The following is a 20,906-nucleotide window of genomic DNA, read 5'->3' as shown; positions in this document are numbered from 1 at the left end:
TAGTAAGTTATCGTTAATAACATGATTGAATGTAAGTATTTCTACATTTGTTTAAAAAAAATTCAATACATATTGATTCAGCCTTTTCTGAAACTGGACTCCATGCTAGGTACTGAACTCATGAAGGCTAAATGCAAATGAGCACACCTATAATAGAGTTGTCACTATGAAGCTTACAGTTTCAAAAAGAATTCATATGTTAGTATAATAATTTTCTAAACAATGAGTTGATTATGTTATCTTTTGGAAGAAGTAAGATTTCCTTTTTTAGTAATTACATAATCTATTACCTATTTAACAATTATGACAAATGACTTGAAGATGATTATAATGAGCGAAGAAAATAAAAATTGAAAGAACAGATCATTTTTTCATTTATAAGTAGCTTGGTCTCTAAAATGCAATTTCAGAAATGAAATGGATTGAATATTTTTATTGGTACTATAAATTTTAAAAAGTCTTTTAAAGAGACGCAAAGGTGATAGGTAATATGAAATGAAAATAATAATATTATAGTAAAAAATAAGACTACAGGAGCCTTAGATTCTATGCCTGCTGTGATTTATTTTTGCATGAATATAAACTATGAAATTCAGTATAGATATCTTGAGATCTTTTTATAAGAGCCCTTGATAAGTGTTGGAAAATAGTAGAATATGCTTTCATATCTAGTATATTGTAGATAAATGTTTAGATCAAATTTTGATTGTTTTCCTACTCACTATATGACCAGGCTACTGGATCTTAGATATATAGTGACAGACTGAGAAAATAACTTTTGTTTTTAAAACCTAAGAAGAACTCTTGTCTCCCTGAATAGTTAATGGAATTGGTATAGGGTTTCAAAATGAGCTGTTGCTTTATTTATTTATTTTTTTATTCAAACTTCAGTTTCCATTAACAACAATCAGATCCTCTATACTTTTAATACAGTGAGCACTGGTATAAATCTTGACCTGCTCAGTTGGAAGGAAATGAATTTGATTCCCAGGTCCATTGAACAGTCAAGGTTCAAGAGCACAAGAGTAATAAGTTTCAAAATATCAAGATGTTGGGAACAGAATATGTTTGCACTGCTTTTAAGCAGAAGTACACTCAAATGGAAATAAAACTAAGGCACACTAAGAGTTTTACAACTTCCCATACCTTTCAAGACTTAGATGTCTAAGGAATATGTAGACGTATTGTGAACTCAAAGATTACTATAAAATAATCCTTTAATTTTATTACTTAAAAATAAATGAAAGGTAAGATTCATGCATAAGTGAAATTGCTAGTTTAATAAATGACCTATTTTAGTTCATGGGTAGGACTGAAATTTCCATTATCAATGTAAGATCCTATTAGGGTATTTTTGAACTTTTTTCTTTCCTTTGGTACTAAGGATTGAACCCAGAGATGTTTTATCAGTGAGCTACATCCCCAGCATTTTATAATATATATGTATATATGTAATATAATATATATTATATACCTATGTGTATAATATATAGGTATATATAATATATGTAATATATAGGTATATAGTATATATAAGTGTATATATATGTGTGTGTATATATATATATATATATATATATATATATATATATATATATATATGTTTTTTAAAATTTTAGACAGGGGGCAAGTTGCTGAGGTTGGCCTCAAACTTGTGATCATTCTGTCTCAGCCTCCTGAGTTGTATTTTTGGACTTCTGAAGGACAATAGTTTTTAATTTAATACAAACAATTATTATATATGTTAAAACTACTTATTGTTCACATTCTTCAACAACATATTGGGTTGTGAGTTGGAGAAACACACACACATATGTGCATATAAATTATATGTGTACATGAGGATTTTGTTGGTTATATACACAAGTAAACAAATGAGGTAATAAAATTATGTGGAATTAAACATATAAATAATTAATTCTTCACATACTAAAATCCATAAATAGGTATTGCAGGTCTGACAGTGTGGCTTCACAAAGTTATCAGGACTAATCTCTTTTTATCTTTTTTTGCTGCCTTCCAGGAAGCAGAAGGAAAAGGTAAAGGAAAGTAGGTAAAAATCACAGCCCCCCAGTTGAGTTTTATTCCTATAGGACACTTCTGGGATTTCTTCCACACAAAAAATGTGAAGCAGAAATTGGCCTTGTTTTCAGAAACAACTGCAAAGCAGGCTGGGAAATTAAATGTAATCTTATTCATGTAAGTAAATTGCCAAAGATCTTTCTGTGAAAGAAAGAAGAAAAGTCTAAAATGTGACTAGATATCATTTCTTTGTCATTTGTTACAGTACTATGATTTCTTCCTCTCTTTTCTCCCTTCCTACTTTTCTCACTCTCTTTATTTTTTTTTCTATTCTTTCTCCTTTCTTACATTCTGAACAAGTGAGCAAATAAAGGTGCAACTTCCAAATAACTGACTCAGGTTAACAAGTAACAGATTCAAATGACATATTTATTCTCACTCCAAATTCCATGTCTTTTAAAACATGACTCATAAGTTATCTCATCTAAAGTAACACATAAAGCAGTCTGTCATATAAGTCATTTCATCTAAAGTAAGAAACAAAGCTATTTGAGGTTAAAATATATAGTGCTGTGTTTCTAGAAATTTAAAATTTTAAGCACTTACATTTAAAAAAAAGTCTGCAATATCTCTAAGTAGGACATTATGTATTGTAAATGACAAAAATATAGAACAGAGATTATGGAATTAGTGTGAACTTCAGAGATGGTAGGTAGGGACTGGATGAAGGCAGCAGTGAGACACATACCATGAGGATAGTTTCTTCATGAATTTGAGACAGGTTGAATGGTAGAAGGATGAAGGATCACAGACAAAATGATAATTCTGAAGTCTCAATGCCAGGTTCCTGGAAGACTGGGCATTAGGAGGGATGATGAGAAAAAGACAAGAGGGCCCAGTGGAACAACTGCTAAGGCTCACATAGAGGTATCAGGAAAGAAAGACAGCTGGGGCCATATAGCATATATCTGAGTTGATACAACACCTATGAAAATGATACTTTTGCATGAAAGCTGAAAAAGTAGTGCAATTGGGAGTTCTTTCATGCACTGTGGAATCATCATTGCCTTTTCTGCAGGCATATGAACACTCTGCTGTGGGACTCAAACTATCAATTTTTTACAAAGCAGTAGCCAGGTTGTGGTTACAGAAGAATGTTAAACAGAGGAATAGCAAGATGCTTAAAATCATTGTGTGAGAACACATTCCCCATTGTCTGACTATAATGGTTTCTGGAGGATTGGAAATGCTTCATGTACATTATTTTGGAGACTAAGGACATATTTTTCTTTCTAAGAAACTGAAGTTCTTTGGAGAATAAGCCAGCTGTTTCAAGTGAATCTTCAAACTACTTGGAAAATAAAAATGCAATTTTTGCCAGTGTTATGATTTGAATGTGTGGTGTCTCCAAAAGCTCTCATGTGAGAAAAAGCAAGAAGGTTCAGGAGAGAAATGATCAGCCCATGAGAACCTTAATTCTATCAGCGATTTGATCCCCTGATGGGATTAACTGAGTGCTGACTGAAGGCAGGTAGGCTGTGGCTGGAGGAGGTGGGTCATTGGGGATGTTTCTTTGGGGTATGTGTTTTGTATGCAGTAAGTGGAGTCTCTTTCTCCGTTTCTTTATCATCATGTGAGCTGCTCCCCTCTGCCATACTCTCCTGTCATGATGTTCTGCCTCACCTTCAGCCCTGAGGAATGGAGCTGGCTCTTTATGGACTGAGACCTCTGAAACTGTGAGCTCCCCAAATTAACATTTCCTCCTCTAAAATTGTTTGTCAGGTATTAGTTACAGGAGACAAAAATCTGGCAAAACAGCAGAAATATTATTATCTACCATTTCTATTGTTTTAGCTAAAAGTATCTTTGTTTTCTTTTAAAATTATCTGCTTGACAATCCATTTGACACTCATCATTTGTTATAGTTTGATAAGCATTTGTGTAACAATTTGCTGTATATTATTAACACCTATACTATATATATATATATATATATATATATATATATATATATATATATATAACTGTGCCACATTATAGAGTTATTTTCTAATGTAAAGCCCCAAAACATGTCATAAAATTTTCTCATTTCTACAGTGTTCAGTCCATTATGTGTAAATAGTGAGTTGTAATATCATTTAATGACCTAAAAGTTATATGATTAGAAAGGTAAAAGTTTTTAAGAAACAATGCACAACTTAAAATATGGAATTTATTTTTAGAAGATGAAAAAAAATATATAATTTTTAGAAGGAGATTCATCGCTTTGTGGGGGAATTATTCAATGAGATTTAAGAAAAGAATCTACGCAGATATATTACTAAAATTAGTAGATAATTAGTAAAAAAAGAAGTATGATAAAAATGAAGTTGTCAGTATAATTATCAGAAAAACATTTTTAGGGAAAATGAGTTATAAAATAATTTTACACTAGGATGTCAGAAGGTAAATATACATTAACAATATGAGATCTACCTAGTAAAATTTTCTTTAAGTTTCTGAAATTGGGATAGAAGGAACCATGTTATCCTTCAGAATTTAGAAAAGGAAATAAAGGTCATACTGCTCAGGATTTAAGTTTGCTCACTTAATCTGGTATTTTTGTAGAATATCAAGTTGGATTTTATAAAAGATTAAAATAATTTTATATCTAAACATTTTACACACATTTTAGTATGAATATTAATGAAAAACGGGTCCTTTCTATTCATAAAAACTTCTAAGAGCATATGTGTTACCAAAACACCTGAAAAACAAAACAATTTAGGGAGGGAAAGTTTATTTTAGCTCATGGTTTAAGAGATTTAGTCCATTTTTGGCCAACTCTATTGTTGTGGGCTCAGAGTGAGGCAGAATATCATGGCTAAAGGGCACAGCAGAGAGAAAGTGCTTACCTCTAGAATCCAGGATATATAGACAGAAAGGGCGAAGGTCTTCAAGAAAGAAAATCCCCTTTCAGGGCACACCCCCAATGACCTACTTCCTTCCATCATGGCCCAGCTACCTAAAGTTTCCACCCAGTTGTCCATTCAAACTAGGATGGACTGACTAGGTTATAGCTTTCATGACACAATCATTTTACCTGTTAATATTCCTGCATCAACACAGGAGCTTTTGGAGGACACCTTATATCCTAACCGTAACAGAATAAAAACTAAAATGATAACATATTTTCAAATGAAATTGCTTTCTGTTATGTGGATTAGTAACTATGCCAGCTGCTTTAACTCACTTTCAATGTTCCATCTTTCATGCCTACAATACAATCCACTCTTCATGGAAGTAAAAGAAGTTCTTCACAAAATCACCAATTTAATCATGGCTCTCTTAATCCATTTTGCATTTCTATAACAAAATATCTGAGGCTGGATAACTTACGAAGTAAAATGATTTATTTAGTTCATATTTCTGGTCACTACCAGTTTCAAATATCAAGCAGCTGTGTCAAAACATGATAGAGAAATGGAAAAGGAAATGGCTGCGCACAGAACGGCAAGTGTATAGGAGAGCAGGCCAAGGCAGTCCAGCTTGATTTATAACAATCAATTTGTATAGGAACGAATCCAGTCCTATGGGATCTGATCTATAGCAACACTACCACAGAGAGCACCAAGCTTCAAGCATTAGAGCCTTTGAGGAGTAAACTATATCTAAGCATAGCAATGACCTTTGCATCCAGAATGAAAAGTAACATCAAGGCTTCCTAATTTTGCCTCTCCTGATGAAATCAACTTATCTGACCTTAGTCATCATGTGTCACTTCTCAGTTGTCTCATAAATGCAATCCCCATAGTGTTCATTTATAACTTACCTTCAGACTCTGGTAAAGCTGTTCTCTTTTTCTCCATATTTCTTTACTACATTTATTTCTTTGGTACCCTCCTTCCACTCTGTTCTTATAAAATATCTTCTTGGAAGGCTTCCCACACTATATTCTAAATTTTAATCCAAATATTTTTAATGTGTTCTTGTGATGTCCATCTATGTAGCTCTCTTGCTAAATTTTCATGCTATATTTTGATGTTCAATATACTATACTGATTGGTACTCTCAACAGTTTGCTATGAGACTGGGCAATAGTAAGTATTCAAAAAAAATATTGGATAAAAGTTTTAATAAATTTGACAATTGCTAATTTATTAAATGTATACAAAAGGGGATTGAAGTATAATATAAATAAAGCTACATCACAGAATTATATTAAATTAGATCATCTTTCATATACATTTTCAGAAATTATTTCTTCTTAATATAAGCATGGCATTCTTAAATATAGCTTATTTTATGTTACTGATGTTTTCAATATCCTGAATTTAAAATTCCAGTAGTATTATTATAATTCATTAAAATTTTACATTAGATCAATTTAGATATTGATTTAGATTTGCGTCACTTTTACTTTTAAAATTTCCTCATATAATATTTTGTCCATATATTCTAGTCTTTGTCTAAGCATTCTGAAACCTTGTCTCTAGAAAACTAATTAACATTCACTTCTCAGTAGGAAGTATCATACATACTTGGAAGGTATTGCCATGCTATATAATTCCACGTGTGTCTTTATGGGAAAGAAAGAAAACTGCATGGGTAAGCATTCTCAGAATGGGTTTGGGGGCTTGGATGTAGCTTAGTGGCAGAGTACTTGCTAATTTTGTAAGTGGCCCTGAGTTTGATCTTCAGCACTGCAAAAACAAAAACAAACAAAAAACATTCTTAGAATTGATAAATTAATTCTAATTGTTTGGGGATTGAACAACTTATACAATTATTTCATTGGATGTTATATGCCCAACTAGCCTTAATCTTGTCATATCTTAAAGTTAATGAGCACAGTATAAGAACAACTTTATTTAGAATACCTACTGCAAATTGAAGGCTTCCCAAGATTACCTCATAATAGTTCAAAAGGAGGACTCACACAATTCATTCAAAGGGTATTATACTCACTGTTACAGTTTATTTATTTTATTTTATTTTATTTAGAGAGAGAGAGAGAGAGAGAGAGAGAGAGAGAGAGAGAGAATTTTTTAGTATCTATTTTTTAGTTTTCGGCAGACACAACATCTTTGTTTGTATGTGGTGCTGAGGATCGAACCTGGGCCGCAGGCATGCCAGGCGAGTGCGCTACCGCTTGAGCCACATCCCCAGCCCTGTTACAGTTTATTGAGTAAAGAAATGCAGTTTAAAAATCAGCCAAGGCAAAAGACATGGAGAAGAGTCCTCTAAACTTCTGCTCTCAGTTACCATCTTCTAGTGAATTTGGGGACACTGCTATCTTTCCTGAAAATGATGTGCAACGTTGGCATGGAGTATCTGCAACCAAATAATCTCACTGAGACCTTGATTCCCTGTCTCTCATTGAAGCTGAATCACATAGACATGGTTTACAACCAACATGGCTGACCTTTTGTTTCCAGTATTGCTATTGGTAGATGAGTAACCACATAGACCAAAGTTTCACTCTGAGTCACATGGTTAGGGGATCTAGCACAGTACAGCCCAAGTACACCAGGTAAAGAAGGATGCTCTTATGAGGAAGGGCATTCCTGTGGCCTAAAGGAGACTCCCAGGTGCTAAGCACAAAGGCCAGAACTCTCTTTGAGTAAACTTAAACATTTTTCTACACACACACACACATACACACACACACAGCCTTTGAAAAATGAAATATGAATAATTCCTGCTGCTTTCACATAAAAATACAAAATATTTTTGTGACTGAGGATATCCTCTTATTTCTTTCTTTATAAATGAATGCATTTAGTTTGAGATAAAATAAAACAATGAGATGGAGCTTTCTTTGCCTTTTCTTTTTATGAAGAAAATGGAGTGGTATTAATAGAAATGTTAATTTTGTACTTAGCAAAAAAAAAAATCATTTTTAACTATCCTGAATTAAGGCTTAAGGCAGTATAGTATACAGCTCAACTTCTGAGGTTGGAATTTCAACTTAAAATTTATAGTGTATGAAGTGAAACAGACTGTAAAATGCATGTACCATATATAGGAAATAAGAAAAATGTTATGAAACTTGGGCTCATAGTGAGTAACTCTAGTTCTCTTGGTTACGAATGTGACAGGAAAGAGGATAAACTGCCAGCCAGAATTTTGTTTTTTGACCATATACTTCTCCATCTTGCAAACATAGACATATATTTTGCCATTTTTGATTTAACCATAGTTGATGGAACTAAGGAACAGCGCCTTTCCCCCACAGTGAAAGTAATGATTTGTTTAATGTACTTTTCCTTTGGTTGGCCGAATGAATTTGAGGAATGAATGGTAAAGTGTATAATGCATTCTTTATAAAATAGTGTTCCTGACACTAAAAAGGAACAGAATAAATAACACAAGTGTTTCATAAATACATTAAGGCCCAGGAAATAATTTGCAGTATTATCTTTTTGATTAATTAATAGGACACATACATTTCTCAAAACACATCTAAACTCAGCTGCAATTTTTCAGCAACTAAAATGACTTAAAAACTGTTAATATGTGGATAAATTATCATGCTTAAATAATGAATAAATGCACTTACATTTAATTCAGCTGTTGACACGCGAGTACTTGCCAGTCTATTGTTTCCTTATCATATAATTGTTTAGTCTTTGTTTTCCTGTTTTCTATGTTTATTTGATGATTTTTTGGTAGTGATTTCCTTTGCATTTTTCTTTATCATTTGTATTTATTTTAGGTATACTTTGAAGTTTTCTTGAGGTTCATTTAAAATATCTTGTGGTTATAATCTACTTCAAATCAATAACAAATTAATTGCCTAGAAAAACATTGTTCTTTCATTACCACTACACAGTCTGTGTTCTTATATTCAGAGGTTGCTTCTTGCTTTTTTTAATTAACATTGTGCATTTGTTAAAAAAAATGTTACCTTTTAACATTTATGTTGAGGTTAGAAGTAATTTATACAGGGCTTTTACAGTGTTGCTCTGTTCTGCCTGTATGTGTATATTAACCTTTTCCTATGTGATTAATGCTTCTGTGCTGCTCTTCAGTGTCCTTCTAGTTTGAAGAACTCCTTCAAGCATTTCTGGAAAGCCAGGTCTGGTGGTGATGAACTCTACCTGTTTTTGCTTTTTCCATCATTTTAAAAGAATAATTTTATTGGATATGCTATATTTTTTGTTGTTGCTGTTGGCAGTTTTTCTTTTTCAGCTCTTTGAATATATCATCCCACTGTCCTGGTTGGCAAAGTTTGCACTGAAACATTTGTTCATACGTTTGTGGAGTTTCCTTTATATGTGATGAGTCACATTTTGTACTTTGTCTATGGATTAATTCAAATAGTTCAACCTTTTTTTCCCCCCCTTTGGTGGTACTGGGGATTGAACCCAGGGCCTTGTGCATGCAAGGCAAGCACTCTACCAACTAAGCCATATTCCCAACCCTTGAAAACACTTTTAATGTGAAGACCAATATTAAGTGTTTTGCTAAGATTAAATTTTCCCTTCTGTATCAGACCTAATCAGAACAATATCAGTTTGTGTTTTTGACAACTATTTTTCAAACATAAAAGTTATATTGCATAACTTCACAAAATGTATGTATAGCTCAAAATCATGCCACATTTTAATTTATGCCTATTTACTTGCATCTTCATGTTGTATATATATAGCTACAGATAATACACTTTTACTATTTTTTGTAGGTATGTTAAATTCTGTTTCTCACATGAAGGGGACACAATTTTAAATTATTTTTTTCTGAGATACATTGGAATATAGTAAAGCGTTATTATGCTCCCTTTGTAGTTGTAACAAAGCATAAGATACCTTATGCTTTGTTAATCTCTCTGCAAACTCCACTAATAGACTCATATTACAGGAAGAGAATTTTCATAATCTTTCCTATTATGTTTTTATCTTATTGTATTTTTGTACTTAATAATACTTCAAATAATATACAGGTTTCCTGAGAGTGGCTAATGTATATGCCTATTCATATTGATATCTCTAACAAGGAAATAATCATTCTTTAAATATTTTTTGGATAAATTATTCAAATTAGAGTGGTGCATGTGGATTCCTTATCTCCTTTCTGATATTATTAGAACTTTTTTCCAGTTTTACTAATTCACTTAGGTTTGTCATGGCTCAATTATTTATTTATTTGTTTACTTACTTACTTTCTACTTCCTCCCCTTTTGAACCAAAACATTTTCATTCTTTTTTGGCTCTACTTATAAAGTGTGTTAATTCATATAATTTTTAAAACAGCCTTTGAAGAAGGTTATATTATCATACCTATTTTTCATGTCAATGGAAGCATAAATAACATTCTCAAGATCACAGATCTAATGAATGTTAGACTTACCATCTGAAATTTGTCAACTAGTCCACAGAATTTATGTTCTTTGTGATTATGTTATTTTTGCTCACACTGAATTTTTAAACTAAAATCTAATTGAAATTTTGATATTTTCTTTAATCTTAATGTAATTCAGAAAAATGTTTTGTCTCATTTTACTAAGAGGCATTATATTATTTGAGTGGGGCAGGCAAAGAAACAGATTAATGAAGTACAAAACTTACCTTTTTTGTGTATAGATAGTTAACTTTTAATAAGTGTATACAATTGTAAGTGCATGACTGAAATCTAATTTTAGAACACACTTTTCTTATGTGAACAATGACCTTCATGCTCAATTTCAGTTTATCCTGCTCTTACACTTGGTATAAAGCAATTACCGAACTATATTTTGTCTGTGAAGTTTTGCCTGTTCAATAAATTAAATATACTTATAAGTATATTTCACTAAGTCTTTTTGATTTGATTTCTTTCACTTAGCATATTTTGGAAATATGTATATGTTATTATATCATGAAATTTCTCATAAAAAAGAGAACAAAATGAAATTGTGGATTGAGAAGCACAATAATGGAAATTTTAAGAAATCACTATAGACATCAGTGGTAGAATTGAACTGACAAAATAAAGAATAAATGATCATAAAGATAAATCAGAGCACAGAGCAAAAATAATAAAAATAATAAAAAATAATGAAGCCTCAGAGAAATGTGGGATACCATTAAGCACAGCATCATGCATGTAATGGGTATAATGGAAGAGAGCAAAAGGAGAAAACAGAGTATTTTAAAAATACTGGCTGAGAGCTAGGTATAGACAGGGTCTCACTAAATTTCTGATGCTGGCTTTGAACTTGAAATCCTCCTAATTCATACTCCTGAGTTGCTGGAACTACAGGAAGGTGCCACCACTTGTACTTTAAATAGTCAAAATGCATATGTAGATTATATCCCAATGAAACTGTTTTTATTTATTTATTTATTTGTTTGTTTGTTTATTTATTTATTTAGTATTGGAGATTTAACCCAGGGCTGCTTAACCCCAGAGCCACATCCCCAGCTCTTTTTTCTTTTTATTTAGAGACATGGTCTCACTAAGTTGCTTAGGGCCTCACCAAGTTGATGAGGCTGGCTTTGAACTTGCAATTCTCCTGCCTCAGCCTCTGGAGCCGCTGGGATTACAAGTGTGCATCACCTCACCTGGCTTGATTTTAGATTTTAAAAAAGCAATACTTGTTTACATTTTTTAGATTGTGCAGGAATCTACATTGCTGTTGTCCATTTACCAGTGGAAGAACATTTTCTTTGTTTCCATTTTTAGATTATCATGAATAATGTGTCTGTGCAAATTTGCTCTAGTTTCTGTGTGAAGATGTATTTTCATTTTTATGACTTAAAAGTCAGATTTTTGAGCATCTAGTAGGTGTATGTTTTACACTCTAAGAGATTTTCTTAATGAGCCTGTATTCAACAACAGCATATGAGGCTTCTAGATTTTGCCATGCACTGGCATACCAACCCCAGGCATAATCAGTATTTTTTTTTATCATGTTAGTCACTCTGAGATATGCTAAGTGGCAGGTAGTATGTCCTTGTGGTTTCAATTTGCATTTTCCTAGTGACTAGTAAACACTGAACAACTTTTTGTGCATTTACTAAGCATTTGTAGAAACTTTTTATTCAAATATTCTCCCATTTAAAATCGTGCAAATTTTCTTATTGAGATTTTTAGTGTTCTTTATATGCGACTTTTGTCAGATATAATTTGTAATCTTTTCCCAGTATGTGAATGGTCTTTTTTGCTTTCTTAATGCTATCATTATAGAACAACATTCCTAAATTTTAAAACGCACCAGGAATTTGGATGTATGGAGGTTAATACATGGACTAAAATTAATATGAAAATTGAAGGCATAAAATTTTTAAAATAATTAAATATTTAGTTGGATGTTTTGATTCAATGTAAGTATAATTATAGGATGCTGGCAACAAAATTCCTGAATCTACTGTTAGTATTCATGACAGCTTAAAAATGGAGATTTTTCTCTATAGCTACTTTGTTGACAATTCTTCATCTGCTAAGGAGATGTACAAAGCATAGAGAGAACAGGAAGTTCTGAAAATTATGAATACTTTATCAACCCTGATTCTAGGGATACATCTCTATCATGTTGAATGACTGAAAAGAAAAGAATAGCAGAAAATATCTCAATTTAAAATACTGAAATTTTAACCTCCTAGTTATTAACATCGATCTCAATCCATCATGTTTATTGAATGAATAGTACAAGTTTGAAAAGATGTATAAGTAGATGAATTGGTGATGGCCACTGAATAGAACACAAAACCTTCAGTGCTCAATGCATCTATTGAACCACTTGAAAGAGAAAGACTTGGAAATAATTCAGGTATATAATTGAGCCTTATTTTTCATATTTTCTAAAACTATTCACTGAGTTTTTCTCTTTAAATGTCTTCTCTATTCATGATCTTGTATTTGATTAGTTCTAGCATTACTGAGTTGCAATTGCTTTTCAAGAGTCACAAAAAGCTATTAGAAGACTGAGAAAGCAAGTGAGGGAAAGGCCCTTCCAGAAAGGTGAATAAGGGTCTAATTGGTACAATTATCCTCCGCAAGTCAGATTTCATCTGCAAATTGATATCAAAATAATGTTACATCCTCTAACTGTACAAAGAGCCACAGTTTTTTAATATATATATATATATATATATATATATATATACACACACACACATATATATTTTATAATATTGATTTTTATAAGGCAATGCTGTGAAATATAGACACTAACTATATACTAACATTTAATTATTTGAATAAGAATATACTATTGTGCTGAGAACTCATAAAATTGTATCAACATTCTTTAAAAAAATGTTTTAGTTGTATATGGACTCAATGACTTTATTTGTTTTTATGTGGTTCTAGAATTGAACCTAGTGTGCCTCACACTTATGAGGCAAATGCTCTACCACTGAGCTATAACTCTAGCCCCTCAATATTGATTCTTTAAGTGTAATGTGCTACATACAGAATTGTGTGATTTAGTAAAGTATGAAGTTATAATTAATTCTTGATGTCCCAAATACTGATAACACTTCATATTAACTGGATTTTTGTATTAAATTACCTGTCTTATTGATTTACTCTCCACACAGATCATAACTCTGCCCTTGCTTCTTTACTTATGGTGAAACTCTCACATGAGATCATCTTTCTTTTCTTTCTATGGGAAGTCTATATTGGAATTAATTTACATTTTTCTAAAATCTGTTAATTATTCTCCATATAAAAATTGTCTATCATGCTTATGCTATGTGATTGCTCATTGTTAGCGATCATAGGCAATGAAACTATCATGAAATATTTGTCTTTGCAACTTATTAATCCTATTTATTTAGACTCTATAGACTATCTCACATTTGGTGAAGCTACAAATCAACACTGCTATTATCTTTCTCCAACATAAGTAATTTTTGTATTCTAGATTTTATATTTATTTAAAATTAATTATAAAAATATGGTATTTTCTTTAAAGGCTGTTCATTGTTTATATAGAAATTTAACATGGATGAAATATATTGTATTTCATTTTTTAATTAAAGTCTTTAATAGAAATGTTGAACATTCAGGTCCTGGTAAAAACCTTTTAGAGACCTACTGCTCTATTGGTGGTCATATCTTTAAAAACTTTAATTTTTTTACATGAAAGATTATGAATACAGTATAGCCAAGACTCATCTGATCTTTTGTAAGCCTCAGTGAAATAAACTATAACATATTCTTATCTCTTACCAGATTCTAAATCAGCGATATCACCAAGTGTAATCTTAATAGTCCCTTCATGGTTTCTTTAGATGAAAAATGATCATCCATATACAATGAATTCATAGTCCTGTGTATCCTTTATAACTTAATATGTTATGGTAAACATTTTTGATTCATCCTGGGTCACTGACATTACTTAAATATCTCTTCTTTATCCACAAATAAAAATGAATACTTTTCATCTGGGCTGATTTCAGGAAAAGCATTAAATTCCAGAACTGAAATTGTTTTAAGGCACTGAATGCTTAGGTGCCCTTTAAAAATGCTTTTTTCATTCCTTCCTTTGTACATGTTTCAAAAAGTAAATTTCAAGTTCCAGAAATAATGAGGTATGAATATACAAACAGGTTCTTGCCTTGCCTTGTCCTTGTGAGATATTACAAGGCTAATACATTTGACTTTTCCTCTAGAGCACAGTAGTGTGGAAATAATTAAATAAAATTCCTGTCATCTGTTTTCTTCCCTGAATATGAAATCAGAAGTAGAGTCTTAGCAAATAGCTTAAACAGCAGAATTAAATTTTATTATGTACATAATTTCCTTGGTGTGCTATAGTGATATTATATAGAAAATACAATGAGGTGCTAAAATTTTAATCATTACTTTATCATATCTATTAATGAAAAATATACAAGATAAATTTTAAATTTAAAAAAAAATTAATTTTCTATAAAGTAAGGTATTTTTGCTAATTTAGATCAGTTTACACTTAGTTTAGTTAACATTGTGCTCTCCTATATATTGTCTTCATTTCCTTAGATGTATTATCATATTGCTAGGTATTCTTCTAGGTGCAAGAGAGGAATTTAACGTGAAGGTGGCAAGAAGGAAACTCTAAAAAAAATAGTCCCTTTGGATGTAGAACATTATTCAATTGTATGTTTATATGTTCAGCTTTGATATTGTTGTAAATCATAATACCAACAGATGACAATTTATGTTCATGAAAATAATAGTTCAATAAGAATAAAACATATTTGAGAAATTAAAAAAATAGGGCATGCAGATCAAAAGATCTGCATGTTAATATTTAAATCTTAAAAAGAAAATTTTCTTTTTTCTTTTTTTTTTATATTTTATCATTTTATTAGGAATAATTTCAAATGGGTTATGAAGAAAACTTATTGTGTTTGCTGAGTTTTCAAAAAAACTCTTAATGAAGATATGTTCATCAATAAACAAAACACCAGCAGAACTATCATATACTGGGCAAAGAGTCAGGCTGATACCAAAAGCAACATGCAACATAAAGAAGATAATAATATAAAGAAAGACAATCTGCTGAGTATTAAAAGCCATCTCAATATGAACTCTTTGCAACCAGCACAGAATTAGCTATCAAATCCAAACCACACCAAGGTTAAGTTTGGCTGACGGAAGCCAGGAAGTCAATAATAGGGAAAAAAATATTAAGTTCCTCAGTGCAAGATAGCTGAATAGTGTTTTGGAGCATTTCCCTGGCTGGTACAAGAAGTATTAGAAAATCCTTTTGGCAAGGGATAGAAATAAATACAAATGGAATGCTACATGTTCAAATCAGCAGACTGTCCCAGGAATGATACAGGTATCAGTAAAATAGCAAGGGGATAACTTTAAAACATTATTTGTTGTGGGCTCAAAAAACATTCAAAACTGATTTATTTAAAGGTGTCACAATAGCTATGTCCAGGCATTTAGGTTTAAAGGAAGTCAAAATTAAAAGAGGATACTTTTTTCCCCAAGAATTTCTTCAAAACCAAGCATATTGCTAAAGAGCAACATTATACTTGGTAAACAATAATTGGCAACAAAATAAGTTTAAACGCTGTAATATTCTGCCCAAACCAGTCCCAGATACAGTTTAATAACCAAGATGCAAACTAATTTTGTTGTAACAAGCCTAGACCAATTCTATCAAAATGTGTCCTTGGTTAGATATCCAGTTTTATTTAACGTTTTGAAAGCTCGTTTGACAGCCAATCAAGTCCCTCATACAGACCAGTTCCTTGTGTAGCACAAGTGGCTTGAACATACCATGTTCTGTTACGGAGAGACTGAAGGCCTAATTTATCTGTCATTTCGCTGATAGCCATAGCATTTGGCAAATCCTGTTTGTTTGCAAAAAGCAGCAGCACTGCATCTTGCAGCTCATCTTCCTCAAGCATTTTCTGCAGTACTTGGGCTCCTTCCTGAATTCTTTCACGATCATTGCTATCTACCACAAAAATAAGACCCTGGGTATTCTGGAAGTAATGCCTCCAGAGAGGCCTAATTTTATCTTGACCACCAACATCCCATACTGTGAAACAAATGTTCTTATACTCTACTGTTTCCACATTAAAACCAATGGTAGGAATGGTGGTGACTATCTCCCCTAACTTCAGTTTATACAGAATGGTCGTCTTGCCAGCAGCATCCAATCCAACCATCAAAATACGCATCTGCTTCTTGCCGAAGAGGCGGGAGAACAGAGAAGAGATGGTGAGGCCCATGGCGGTAGTGGCACTTGCGATGGGCAGAATAAGGGGTCGGGGCGTCCCTGGGCCTTTTCCTTTCACACTCCCAACAAACTGAGCGCAAGGGAAAAGAAAGACCTGAGGCAGAAAGGGGGCGACAGGGACCGCTCGTTGGCAGGCGTGACGGGTGAAGCTTCGGGACAGGAATTAGCGGGTGGAGGACCGGCTTGGCGACTGGCGCGGCAGCTCAGGCTCTGACTTTAATTCTCCGGCTGTGCCACGTCACACGGCGGCCCCGGCAACTCTGGCTGCGGCCCTCAGAAAATTTTCTTACAATGAATTTCAATAATTAAAAAAAAATATATCTTTCTGAGTAAGGTTTCCATTGAAATTATTTGAGAAATGCCAGTTTCACAGAATTGCCATTACATGATGATATCTTGACATTGGCCACCAGGAGCAGCATTGAGAATATTATATATATATATATGCACACACATATGTGTATATACATATATGTATATATATACACATATATATATAATATGTATATATAAACTTATTTATATGTATATAAATGTGCAGTCTCAAGTGTCCTTTCTAAATGAGAAGCATTACTATTGTGTCCATAAAAAGGGTCTTGAGATATTTTTTTTTAAGCATCTGGAAGGTTAAGCTACTATGGCTAATTATTATTATCTTTTTATTTTAACCAAGTAGCATCATAATCAATATTTGGAATTTGGATAGTTTTTCAATGGTCTGCTTTCTCAAAGCAGCCTCATCCAAGTTTCAAGGTGTATTTATGCTTGATTTGATCTTGGCATTTTCACACTGTTTAATGTCTTTGCCTCTGGAAGACTGATCACTTTCAGAATACTGATCTTGTAAAGTCTTTAAACCTCTCTGCAACAGATGGCATAAAAGATTGCTGTTTCAAGTGGATAGACTCTTCATTGCATTCCAATTGATCTTCTGTGACTGTCGCTTTACTGTTAGAGTTTTTTTTATGAGTTGTACTGCTGACAATTCTTTAGGCCACATAAGCTGTATCTCTTTCAGAATAGCTGGGTTAAAAATATGCCTGCAGACTTAGTCAAATAACATATTTTCTTAGACAACTGACTCTATTGGATTGGTTAGTGGACTAGAAATAGCATCAATCTGTCCTCCAGTTGTATATGCCATACTCTTAGCCTCTGTAGTTGGTCATCTATATCACTGATGGCTTTCCCAATACCATTTACAGCCAGTAGAACACAAATATGGTCCTGACATAGAGTGAATGAAAAATGTTTTAAAGTCAACTCCCCAAAAGAGTGCTTCCCTAAAATAATTTATAAAAAGTATGAGATGAATTTAACTCCCACAGCTGTTATATAATATCCTTTTAGAAAAAAGCTAAACATTTATATTTACACATTCATCAAAATAAATAAAATTGTCAATCACATTGTTTTGGGAGTCATGAGAGCTGAAATTTAGGATGGAATTATTAGATTTTACAAATATTTATCACATGGAGATAATATTTTTCTGTAGGGAGAGTCTAAAGTTGAAATTTCAAATTGCTCATTTAAAAGAGTTGCAAGTAATAAAACAAAAACTTCTCTACTATGCCCAGAAAGGCTGCCATTCAAAATTTACACCAGAAACATAAGTGCCTTATTAAGCACATAGAAAAAAAAAGTACTTACATTACTAAAAACTAAAAAAAGTTGGACTAGAAATTATTCAGAAGTAAGTGAAATTGCCTCCTCACCTTTAAAGGCTATCATTCAGATGTTAATATTAAATTCATATTTTTCCTCCTCAAAATTTAAGGTCCATTATTATACAACCTTTTAGATTTGAATAAATATATCTGTGTAGGGAAATGTTTCTGTTCCAAATGAGGTATCAGTCACTGTGGGAACATAGCTGATCCCCTAGAGAAGCTCAAAAACCTCCTGGAACACTGGCATAGAAGATAATGTCCACATTCACCGAATTAAGGCTAATTTGAGCTTTAGCTGTCTTATGTTTACACACTGAGTTACACAGAAGTGATATTGGAACTCAGGTCTGTCCTCTTCCAATGTCAAGTATATAATACACAGATAAAACAATAGGCATTTTCTGAGAGCAAAAGTAACACTTATTTGAACAGGCAGAATTAAGCAAGGCAGAAAAGAATGGGTATTTCTGGGCTATGATGTTTGTGCAAACACCATTACATATCTAATCTATGCCAATTCTAGCATGCTGGTACTGTGTAAAGGAGAAACTAACACTTCTTACACTGGCCTCAGGCATCATAAGATACATTAGAGTATTTGATTTCTCGTTTGGATCATCGGACTTACAAGTTGTTGCCGATGATGTCTTTCTGAAAGAAGAAATGTTTACCAAACAACAAAATGCAGCAGTGATAACACTGCTACTAAGAGCAAAATAAGTCTATTATTATTCTCCGTTGTATGGCTTCATTTCCAGATGTGCTTGTGTGGTTTAAAAGGAACAGTATGTATCAATGCCAGGTATCATTGTGAAAAATTGTTTTATTACACCTTGGTGAATGGTATCTGCTGTACGGTAAATTTGTCTTAGACCCTGAGCTGCCTCTGAGCATTACAGGCTCAGAAATTTAATTTCTCAGTAAATAGAAACCAAATGTATTTCTCAGAGAATAATTCATATTACCTAAAGTTATGGAAATGCTTTGTAAAATTAATAATGAATAGTATCTCTTTCATAGACTTCAGAATAGTCTTATCTTCTTACGGGTTCATTTTGTTTGAAGAAAAAAGAAGAAATCAAAATATGAAATAATGTATTAATTAATTATGATCAATGACTACCAAATAACAAACATATTCTGAGTCTATATTAACAGAGGTGACACGTAGGAAACTTGTAAGGGAAGATATGTAATAATCAGGAGATTTTAAGAATTATACTCAAAATGAGTTAGAAAAATGAGTTAGAAAAAATAAATGTTAGAAAGACAAAATGTTAAAATAGTCTGATTTCATCAATTTTACAGTATGGATGATCTCACCAATTGGACCCCAAATCCTCCATGTCTACCATTTTCTGTGCTTCTTTAAATGAAAATTGATCTTAACAATGTGGTCAGGATATTTGAGGCCTGTTAAATAAGCAATCTGTTATTAAAGAGCAGGAGATGGCTCTGTCAATATTTTCTTCTGTGTCTTTTTGGTTTCCCAAGATTCCTCAATGTGTTCTATTCAGTTAGTTTATGATTTTAGCTGTGTAGACAATTTCTTCCATTTAGTGAGGTTACAACAAGCTATTTTCCTCCTCAAGTCTGAGATTCAGTTTGCCTTTTTATGACATGAATCCCTCAACATTTTTAAATAACAGTTACCTTTGAGTCTGTGAATTAGAATTATTGATTTAAAAATCTCAACACATACACATTTGCTTTATTTAAAATATACTTTCAGCAGTTTTCTGGATATGCTGATGATCATATTTTTCCGTAGCATTTTTATCATACTATAGTGTTGAATACATTGTGGATGCTAAAATGTATTAGTTTATTCAATCACTAAACAAATATTTATTCTATTGCTACCATGTTTTAGACATTGTACCAGCAGTTAGAAACATGAAAAATAATACATATTACGATACCAAGAAACTTACTGTCTAATAATATTAGAAGTTGCTGAGAATATTTTTAGCACATTTTTATGTAACTTTTTTCATTCATGCCTGAAAATGAAAATAAAGAATCTAACATGTCTAAACTATTAGGGAAAATGTTGGAAAGGTTCATTTAAACTGAAACTGTATTATATATATTGAACTTATATGTTACATATTTAGCTTTATGCTTACAAGACTGCATATAACACTTACACTTATATGCTGATTAATAATTTATAAACTCATTTGGCACTTTTTCATATGAGAGTTAATTCTAGAAAACCTAAAAAATTTCCTAATATTTCATGCTCAAATATTTATGCAGTTGAATTATAAATAAAAATGTTTATGTGCATTTTTATTAAGAGTGTGGATGCAATCATGTACTAAATAGTATACTAATCTTGAGTCCCAGACATTTGAGTCTTATGCAAAATGATTTTAATTTATACATTTGTGCTTCCTGTGGTGTATTTCTTTAAATTCAAGGACTACTTGAAAGTTCCTAAATTATGGAGAATAAAGCAAGTGAATAAAGCATTTGAAGCAGGGAGACCTTATAGAAAATCATATTTAAGAAAAATTAGAATGCTTCAGAGATAATAAATTGGGGGCTGCAGT

At 32.2% G+C, this 20,906-nt stretch overlaps 1 protein-coding gene and 1 non-coding gene across 2 annotated transcripts; both read right to left on the bottom strand.

The window, feature by feature from the left end:
* Positions 1-9,350: 9,350 nt before the first annotated feature.
* Positions 9,351-9,423, bottom strand: Trnaa-ugc (transfer RNA alanine (anticodon UGC)). Its single transcript has one exon. It is a non-coding gene; the product is annotated as a tRNA-Ala (tRNA).
* A 6,394-nt stretch (positions 9,424-15,817) lies between these two features.
* On the bottom strand, positions 15,818-16,896 carry LOC124082741 (ADP-ribosylation factor 4). Its single transcript, XM_046429157.2, has one exon. The coding sequence runs from the start codon at positions 16,665-16,667 to the stop codon at positions 16,125-16,127; it is 543 nt and encodes a 180-aa protein (XP_046285113.1). The 5' UTR covers positions 16,668-16,896; the 3' UTR covers positions 15,818-16,124.
* Positions 16,897-20,906: the final 4,010 nt, after the last annotated feature.

This window comes from Marmota monax, unplaced genomic scaffold (assembly GCF_021218885.2).
Source record: "Marmota monax isolate L192 unplaced genomic scaffold, Marmota_monax_Labrador192_F-V1.1 WCK01_AAM20220418_F8-fsc00018, whole genome shotgun sequence".
Lineage (NCBI taxonomy): Eukaryota > Metazoa > Chordata > Mammalia > Rodentia > Sciuridae > Marmota > Marmota monax.
The sequence above is the reverse complement of the archived record's forward strand: the minus strand, read 5'-3'. Positions and strand labels throughout refer to the sequence as shown.